Here is a 9,740-nt window from a genome sequence, read left to right as displayed (position 1 = left end):
CCCCCATCCCACCCGCCGAGTTCCATCCAGCAGACAAGGACCAGAATTCCCAAGCCTGCTCTCCCCTCAGTTTCCCTTAACACAAGATGAACATGAAGGCAGTTTCTGAGCCTGGGTTCTCCCCAGTATAAGCAGAAATAAACAGATTCTCAGCAAGTGACAAGAGCTCTCTCATTAAATCCCAGGGGGGATCCTAAGGTCTGCAGGAGCCCGGGAAGGGTCTCAGGCAAGGCAGCATTGGGAATATAAAGTGAATGAAAACGTCAGGGGGCAACCAGCATGCTGGAAAGCTCCCACGTGGCACGAAGCAGGTCTGTACTTGCTGAATCATAACGCCCCGGTTGCGGGTTGCCGTGGCAGCGCGCGCGGTGTCAAGGGGGTGCTGTGCCGGGGTGGGGGCAGGCTGGAGGCTAGGCTCAGTGAGACCTCGCACCCACGGCGCCCTCCCGCGCAACATCATGTCCACCATCCCCAAGTGGTTCAAAGGGGCGCCCTTTGGGGTGCAGAGCCACAGGTGGGGCCCAACTGCTTCCTGGCCTGACACCCAGGATCCAAGGGAGTTCCTGTGGGCCCCACCAGCGCCTCTGCCTCCGGGAGGAAGGCTAACCCAGAAGGCTAGAGCCCGGGAAGGAAGGGTGGAGGGCTGGCTCACCCCTCCCCCACTCGCTTCCTCCTCCTCCTCCTCCTCCTCCTCCCCCTCCTCTTATTTTCTCCTCTTATTTTTCTTTTCCTCTTCCTCCTCCTCTCTCTCCCCTCTTCCTATGTAGCCCTGGTTGGCATTGAACTCACAGAGATCTGCCTACCATTGCCCTCTCTGCTGGGATTAAAGCCTTTAAGTTCGTTTGTTTTCTGTTCCATTTTTGTAGTAAGTTCTTGCAAACTATTTCCAAACCACCCAATGTAAAATATTCATAGAGGCCACATGGTCTGCCCATCCCATGAAATTTAGCTAAAAAGTTTTGTTTGCTTTTTTCATTTCCTTTTTTCTTCTTCTTTTCTATTCTCTCTTTTTTTCTTTTCTTTTCTTTTCTTTTCTTTTTTCTTTTTTTTTTTTTTTTTGAGACAGTCTCTCTACATAACCCTGGGTGTCTTGGAACTCACTCTGTAGACCAGGCTGACCTCAAAGTCATAGAGAGCCACCTGTCTCTGCCTCCCAAGTGCTGGGATTAAAGGTGTGCACCATTATACCCAACTGTCATTTCTTTTTATGTTCTATTACGTAATATAGTTGCATATAAATGACCTACTATGTGCCACACACGGTTCTAGGGTCTGTGTGGTGATCTGGATAATTAAACGTACATGAAAGATGATATGAAGTATCCACATCCATCTATCTACTTAGAGGTGGGAAGGATAATGGTAAGAACTTTGAAGAAGGATGACGCTGTAGGGAGAGGCAGAGCATAGGGTGGGTGGTAGAGCATCTCTGGAACTCTCCAAATGATGAAGCAGATCCAAAGTGACGTTCATGAGTCATTTCCAAAGTCATCTGTCCTGGGAAACCAACTGCCTGTCCACCAGGGCTGCCCCAGTCAGGACCAGATGGGCCCTCACTGATACCTCTCTTAGGTTTGATGTCTCCGCTGTCTATCCCAACCAGAAGAAATTCAGCACCTTCACAGAGGCCCCATACTCCAGACACCATTCCGTGGAACTGGTGAGCCTGCTTCCTCTCACGTGGTCTGTGTCCCGCCCCCCAATACGCTCGCACATGCTCCAACCCAAGCTTGGCTCATACTTGGCTTCAGCTATGTTTGATAAACTCAGGACTATGCTAGAACCCTAGGAGTTTAAGGGCCGCAGGCTTCCTCTTCTACAGCTCACGCATCAGCCTGTCTCTATTCTGTATTTCCCTGAAGTGGAACAAGGCCAGTCACAGAGGTGGTCAGGACTCCCATCTTGGGTGCTGAGCCCCTGGGCGTCAGACTGGGGAACTGTCTAGTTCCATTCCTAGGCCAGGGGTGACTTGTACATGCAGAGGGGTGGGGTAGGTGGTTATGACCGAGTCAGCTGAGAACCTGCTTTAACTTAGTCCCACATAGGACCTGGGACCTATAACTCCAAGGATACCTGCTTCAGCAAGAAGTTCCTGGAACAGAAGAAGTTGGGCTCAGGATGGTCCCGGGCCCACGAAGCCACTCGGTTGACCCAGCTACCCCACTTCCAGTACCAGGCCATCAAGAAGGAAAGAGAGCAGCAGGTGAACTTCGGGGCATACCCTTCCCGACCTCTAGGAGCCAGGCTTCCTGTCCACATGGCTATCCCTCCAGAGTCCTGGTGGATACAGCTTCCTCTTGTAGGACACACACCATCACCCTTTGGGCTCTTCCTGGCCGGACCGACTCAGGTTCTTTCTCCATCCTGCATTCTTTTCTTTTGGGGCAGGCGCACAAGCGGGGCCCTGGCTCCTACAACATCAAAGACTTCATAACTGAGCTGCAGAAGAAACCACAGAGCAAGCGGGGGCTGCTCAGCTCTGGGGAGACACGCTTCCGAGGGTTTATTGGGGTACGTGATCTTGTCTCTTCCACCCTCCGTCCTCTGTGGGAAGACTGTGGCCGTCTGAATGTTTGACAAGTACCCTTCTCTGAACCCGTCCTCTCCCTAGGCTTGCCCAGGCCTTCCTGGCTTTCTTGTTGGCTCTTCTGCTCTTCTGTGTTTCAGCCTTGAGCCTAGAGAAACCTAGAGTATATTAGAAACCCAACAAATGTATTCATTTAGCTAGTCAACCAGGAAATAATGATTAAGCGGCAACAGAAAGCTGTGTACTGAATTAGGCTTTGGGAGAGCAGGGTGTCTGGCAGTGACAAACGTAAGAGCAGGCATCTTAGCGACACACACCACAGCATGAAGAAGGAAATACATATCGTTCTTATGGAGTTTTGAGGGTAAATGGCACAGGGAAGGAGAGCGCTGTAGGGGTGATTTACAGAGAGCGGTCTGGGGAGGCCTCCCTGGAACAAAATCTGCAGGGGACTCATAATACCTCCTCCATGCACTGGCTTTCTGAGCTATGGAGGAAGCAAGACCCAATCTCTTCTTTGGGGGACAGACAGAGCTGATCCTCACAGTGGCCTGATTTTTGTAGCACTGGCCCCACCCCCTCTGCCAGGTCTGGCTCCCCAAGGGTCTGGTTGCAGGGCCCAGAGAGGAGGTGGATGCATCACCTATGGGACAGCAGTGCCCCCATGTGGCTAAAAGGGGCATACCAGCCTCAGAAATCCAGCCAGGTCTCACCTCCCCGCACCACAGGTTAGCTCTGTTCACTGTACTTCAAAGACCACCTTTGTGTTTAGGCTCCTAGCCACAGTTCTTCTGACCTCAGGACTTCCTGACACCTCACCCCGACTTGTGTGATGGGACCTACTATCTGCCGAGCCCTGGGCAGAGGGCTTCGCAGACATTCAACTCTATCACTGTTCTTGAAGGAAAGGATTACCATCGCTGTGTTAGTCCCATGGACCATGAGGCTCAGAGGCCCAAGTTCACCCAGCTAGGAAGTAGCAGAGGTCCCAGCCTAGGATTCCCGTGCTCATTCTTCCCAGCCTGTTCACAGCATAGCGAGGAAGTTGATCAGTGTTGTGGTTGTAAAGGGCAGATCTAGGGAGGCTGGGGAACAGCGGGGGGGGGGGGGGGGGNAGGTGGGTCTCAGGGGAGAGGGGTGTCTGGGGAGCTGGGTGTGGTTGATATGATTGACAAACCAGAGGGTAGGGAAGGCATTGGAAGAAAGCATTGTAAACAAGTATGATCAGGGAGAGCAGGCTGAGTCAGAGGTGCTGAGTCAGAGGTGCTGAGTTGGAGGTGCTGAGTCAGAGGACTTGGAGTTAAAGGAGTGAGCAGAGGAGGAGGCTCACCGGGATGCTGTGTGGTGGGGTGGGTAACAGGTGCTCACGCCAGAAACCTTGTTTCCCTTCTTGAGATCTGAAACCCCAGACATCTCTTCCACAGATGAACCAGCACAAAGACTGGGACTGACAGTCTTTGCATTTCTGTCTCCCGCCCTGCAGAATTATTATCCCGGCCCTGGCAATTATGGGGAGAAGGGGAACCCATACACACAGCTGGAGGAGAAGGCCTGGAACCGCTCACATTCCGAAGGCCTGATGTGTAGAGTGTCTAACAAGCCACCGCCCTTGTTTCATCAGGTACCCCCCCCCTCAGCAGCCTCCTCTTGCATGGTCCTATGAGGTGACCTCGGGGTAGAGAGGCCGAAGGCCCACCTTGGCCACTCCCCTTCAGGCACCCTTCACCACTTCTGTCTCTAGGGCAGTGGCCTGGGACCGGGTACCTACACCATCAAAAGCGACCTTGAGACCTTTGTGAAAAAGTCCACTGGTGCTCGTGGCCCCTATGACATTTTCTCTGGTGAACGGAGCAGTCCTTTGCCCTATGGACATTACTCTGTGCAGGTATGTGCCTGAGTGGGTGGGTGGCTGTGTAACCCCCGGTAAGCTAATCTCTGATTATCCACGGGAGTGTGGCCGTGTGTGCCAAGTGCTGCCGGAGAAGGGGGTCTATGCTGTGCTCCTGCCAGGGCGGGGTATGGCTCCCTGTGTTAGGCGAAGAACCTGAGGTTGGCCACACAGATACGATGGGTCGGAGCCACAGTTTGGACATCTGACCCCGTGGCTACTTCTCTCAGCAATAACATGAACTGTACTGATAGACAGGTGGCCCGGCATGCACCGCCAGGCCTGCGGCGACCCCAAGGGCACAGGCCCAGTGTCTGGCTGTAAACATTTGCCAGGCGTCATGGACTCAGCTGATTTAATGGCCTGGGTTAAAGGAGCCCTAAACTGGGGCTGGCAGAGGAGACTGGGCTAGAAATGTAGCTTGCCAGACTTCTTTCCCATCCCCATCAAAATTCCTGACAGGTTTGGTGGCTTTCTCTGCTTTGCCCTCTTCATGCCTATGGCTGTGGGGGCCAAGTGTGTGTCCAGACTTGTTTGTCTTGTCCCCAGCATGGGGTCACTGCATGAGCAGGATTAGTCCAGTTCACAGGATAGAGGCAGGGAAATAGACCTTGTGGGATTTTCCAGTCTCAGGGAAAGAAAAGTGCAATCAATGGAATAAAAACCGCAGCTTTAGTAGGAGACCGTTGTGGTGGGAGCTACTTTCACTGTCCTATGTCCTGTGACATGACTGATTCTAGAGTCTCCTACCTGCCACTAAGACCACTGCCCAGCACAGCAGGGGCCTTGGGACCTGCCTCCCTGACACCATGTTGGTACTACAACCAGGGCTGAACCCCATTGCTTGAACCTTTTTGTTACAGATTTATTTACTTACTTTTAAAGATGTATTTATTTATTATACGTAAGTACGCTGTAGCTATCTTCAGACGCCCCAGAAGAGGGCGTCAGACCTCATTACAGATGGTTGTGAGCCACCATGTGGTGGCTGGGAATTGAACTCACGACCTTCAGAAGAGCGGTCGGGTGCTCTTAACCGCTGAGCCATCTCTCCAGCCCTATTTATTTTTTTAAGAGAGATTTTAGGTTCACAGAAAAGCTGAGAGACAAATACGGAGTTTCTGCATCTGACACGACAGACAGACTCTCCTCACTATAAATCTTTTAACATGTACATTTGTTCCCTTATTTGGGTGTGCGGGATTGTTTCATGGTATGTTTGTGGAGGATAGACGATGACAGCTTGCAGGAATCAGCGCTCTGCTCCCATTAGGCAGGGCCTAGGGCTAACACTCAGGTGTTTAGTGGTATTTACCTGCCTCCCTCCCCCTACTGTCAAAGTCCCAGGTCAGAGCAGAGCCTCTGTTAATCAAGGAGTCCCATCAGCATCACTTGGTTTTCTGTGAGGGCTAGTGAACCCATGATCCCTGGTACAGGATTTCTTTCTCTCTTCCCGTTCCTCAGAAAAAGAAGCCCAAGGAACTGACAGATTACAAGAGCTTTCTGGACGAACTGAACTCACAACACAAGAAGAAACAAGGGGTTTTCTCGAAATATCCCCGGGATCCAAAACACCCCACAGAGAGAATTTTCTGGACAACCCTTAGTCAGTGCCCCAAAAATATGGTCAGTGTACCCCATAGCTTGTTTTCTCTCCTGGAAGGCAGCTTTCCAGTAGGCTAGGGAGGTTGAGGGAGGTGGGGTGCAGTGGTCGTGTAGGGGGAAGCTGGGTCTTGTGGCCAGTCTGCCCGGCCTTGTGCTGGTTAGTCACTTTCTGGGCTGAGCTCACGTCACGCACCTGGCCTGTTATTGCAGCCATGATCAGGATTATCCTTGTAGAACCCATAGCTGAGCCAGGCCACCAGGAAATCCCAACCAGTGAGGCTTTCCTACCTGCGCTCCCTCCTCTGGCCATACAGATCTGGGGAACGGGCCAAGAAGGCTGGGCAGGAGGAAGTGTGATAGGGTACTTGTGTGTCCTCAAGTTTGCCTACCTGATCTACCCAGGGAGGGTCCAGGCTCTGCCTGCCTCAAGGCAGTCCTCTCCGGGGGACAGTGACCAGTTCTTTGAGTGACTCTTGGCTTTTGTCACCACCACACCTGCCACCCCACCCCTGCCTCAAAGGCCATAGGAAGAAATGAAGTAGGGGAGGCAAAGCGTATGGACAGTCTGACCTCCTGCCACTGCCGTCCCTCTCCCAAGGGAGCCTGGGAGGGCCATCCCTTGCATTTAAAGGGAAACTGGTTAAAAAGGGTTCACTGGGTCCCCCAGGAGGGGCCAGGAGACTCGATATAAGGCTCACTCTGGCTCCAGGGTCAGTCTGCTTGAGTCCCGGGCTGCACTCTGCTCATTTCGAGGGCCCCTGGGAACCTGTAAAGAGGCGTCTGGCTGCGGGGTACATGGAGTGGGTGATACGGGACATGGGATACTTCCCTTCCCTCATCCTTTGACAAAAGGCGCAGTAGTGCGGGACAGGTGAGGTCAGCTGCCATCAGTCTTCAGTTATCCAGCCTGGGTTGACATTGCTAGGCCCTCCTCAGTCTTTCCTCTTTATTCCCAGGATATAGCTGGCCCTGGTTCTTGGCTTCCTCATGAGACGGAACAGAAACATGTCAACCGGCCACCGTTCCTCCTGGCCTCCAAACGGTCCGGCCTAAAGGCCTACCAGATGATTTTGGGAACCTGGGTGAGTGGGTCTGGGTTGGGGAAGCATGGTTTTAGGCAGGGGACATTCTCCTGCCTCTTCAGACAGCCCCAACCCTTTGTGGTCCTGATGCTGAGGTCGGTGGACCCCATACCAGGGCTTCTGATTCAGTCTGCCTGGGGGAAGGGTTTTTTGGCTTATAATTCCGGGTGACAGTCCATCATTGCAGGGAAGTCCAGACAGGAGCTGGAAGGAGCGAGTCATACTGCAGCCACAGTCAGGAGCAGAGAGCAATGAATTAATTAGCGCGTGTGTGCTTGTGTCCAGCTCCCTCCCTCTCTATACTTACACAGCCCACAACTCAAACATGGCAAGGTGACACCTAGGGTGGGTGAGCCTGCCCACATCAATTAATGTAAACAAAACAATATACCCCACAGACACCCACATGCTGACCCAGGTTAGACAGTCCACTCCTCCATGAGACTCTCCTCCTGTGTGGTTCTAGGCTGTTGACAACTGAAGCTTGATTATCACAGAGATAACACTGAGAATCAAGATGCTAAGAGGCCCCAATGCACAGCTCTCTCATCTTCCTCTTTTTTTTTTAATGATTTTTTACAGATTTATTTATTTTATTTTATTATTTATTTATTTTTGGTTTTTCGAGACAGGGTTTCTCTGTGTAGCCCTGGCTGTCTGGGAACTCACTTTGTAGACCAGGCTGGCCTTGAACTCAGAAATCCGCCTGCCTCTGCCTCCTGAGTGCTGGGATTAAAGGCATGTGCCACCACACCTAGTTTGATTTATTCATTTAATGTATATGAGTACACTGTAGCTGTCTTCAGACACACCAGAAGAGGGCATCGGATCCCATTGCAGGTGGTTGTGAGCCACCATGTGGTTGCTGGGAATTGAACTCAGGACCTCTGGAAGAGCAGTCAGTGCTCTTAACCATTGAGCCATCTCTCCAGTCGTCACCTTCTTATCTTCCCTTCTCTCAAGTCTTGGGGCTTCCAGGGCTGAGCTGTTAAGCCCATTTTCTTCTGCTTGAATGAACAAGTCTTCTGCCCCTTCCCCCCCCCCCAGCTCTTTTTTATTACCCCCAGGTATGTGATGACACCTTTGGTAATGTTCTACCAGAACAGGATAGTCCTAGAATTTGTGAACACTTTGTTGTTGTTGTTGGCTGTCCTGGAACTCACTCTGTAGACCAGGCTGGCCTTGTCTATAAGACAGAGATCCACCCGCCTCAGCCTTATAACCATAAACAAATCCTAAGCAAACAACTCCACAAGTCACACAATCAGCTTACACCTCCTCTATCCCCCCCCCCCCCCCCCAGTGACCCCAGGTGGTTTTTTGCCTCTAACAGCCCAGGTTTGAGCTTGCTGTTTTTAGGTTGTTTTTTTGTTTTGTTTTGTTTTTTCCTGGTCTTTGACAATCACACCGGTTTATGGCTTTTTTTGTTTTTGTTTTTTTTTGTTTTGTTTTGTTTTATTTTTGCCATTGTGAAAAAAAAAATCCTTGAGAAAAATCAACTGAGAGGAGGATCAATTTATTTTGATTCTGGTTCTCACAGGTTTCAGTCCACAGCTACACCGAACCATCCACTGGGGACGGAGACTTTCCCTGTCCAAACCAAACACCTCGCATCTGTAGTCCCCCCTCTGAGACACACGCTGCCTGTGACTTACCTGCCTTTGCATTATTATCCTGCTCCCTGCCCCAGCCTGCACCCCAACATGTGAGTTCTCAGACATCACAGGCAAAATGCTGAGACTGGAGCCAGATGGCCATCCTGCCACCACAGGGCCAGTGCCTGATGTTCATCTCTGCCACTGTGATTAAAAAAGTCCTGACATGGGGCTGGTGAGATTGCTCGGCGGGTAAGAGACCCGACTGCTATTCTGAAGGTCCTGAGTTCAAATCCCAGTAACCACATGGTGGCTCACAACCATCCATAAGGAAATCTGACTCCCTCTTCTGGAGTGTCTGAAGACAGCTACAGTGTACTTACATATAATAAATAAATAAATCTTAAAAAAAAAAAAAAAAAGTCCTGACACAAAACACCTTGGAGGAAAAAGTTTATTTAAGATCATGGTTCCAGATTGCAGTCCACCATCTCAGTGAAAGCCAGGATGGCAGAAGCTCAAAATGGTCAAAATGGTTAGCCTGTTGCATGCATGGGCAGCTGGTCCTGTCTGCTCTTATGAAATCCAGAACCCAAACCCAGAATGGTACTGGTAGGTTGAACTATCGCACATCAATTAATAAAATTAAGACCACCCCACCATGGGCATGCCCAGAGGCCAACCTGACCCAGAAAGTCTCTTGGTGAGACTCTCTTTCTAGATGGTTCTAGGCTGGGTCAAGTTGACAATGAAAACTAGCTCTCTCTCTAGCCATGCAAAAGGGAAGGACCATGGTAGGGCCAGTCCCTGAGGCAGGGCAGGAAGGATCCCTGGATATTCCTACTGGATATTGACCCAGACTCTGATCTTATGACCTCCTTGCCTGTGCTCTGTCATGATTTTGCTTTGTTATCTTGAAGAGCTACTACATCTTGTCCCTGATCTTCTCTCTCTGTCTTTTCTTCTTCTTCTTCTTCTTCTTCTTCTTCTTCTTCTTCTTCTTCTTCTTCTTCTTCTTCTTCTTCTTCTCTCTCTCTCTCTCT

General features: G+C 51.0%; 1 protein-coding gene across 1 annotated transcript in view; it reads left to right on the top strand.

Moving 5' to 3' along the window:
- The first annotated feature begins 425 nt into the window (after positions 1–425).
- Lexm (lymphocyte expansion molecule) overlaps positions 426–9,740 on the top strand; it is a 26,089-nt gene continuing 16,774 nt past the window's right edge. Inside the window, exons 1-9 of the mRNA XM_021201283.2 lie at positions 426–514; positions 1,573–1,660; positions 2,036–2,203; positions 2,389–2,511; positions 4,011–4,148; positions 4,269–4,412; positions 5,880–6,041; positions 6,977–7,102; positions 8,204–8,241. Of these exons, the coding sequence (XP_021056942.1) occupies positions 459–514; positions 1,573–1,660; positions 2,036–2,203; positions 2,389–2,511; positions 4,011–4,148; positions 4,269–4,412; positions 5,880–6,041; positions 6,977–7,102; positions 8,204–8,241 (1,043 nt within the window). The 5' untranslated portion in view covers positions 426–458. The remainder of the gene's footprint in view (positions 515–1,572; positions 1,661–2,035; positions 2,204–2,388; positions 2,512–4,010; positions 4,149–4,268; positions 4,413–5,879; positions 6,042–6,976; positions 7,103–8,203; positions 8,242–9,740) is intronic.

The sequence above is a fragment of the Mus pahari genome, chromosome 6 (assembly GCF_900095145.1).
Source record: "Mus pahari chromosome 6, PAHARI_EIJ_v1.1, whole genome shotgun sequence".
In the NCBI taxonomy this organism is placed as follows: domain Eukaryota; kingdom Metazoa; phylum Chordata; class Mammalia; order Rodentia; family Muridae; genus Mus; species Mus pahari.
Note: the sequence above shows the minus strand (reverse complement) of the source record. Positions and strands in the feature narration are given on the sequence as shown.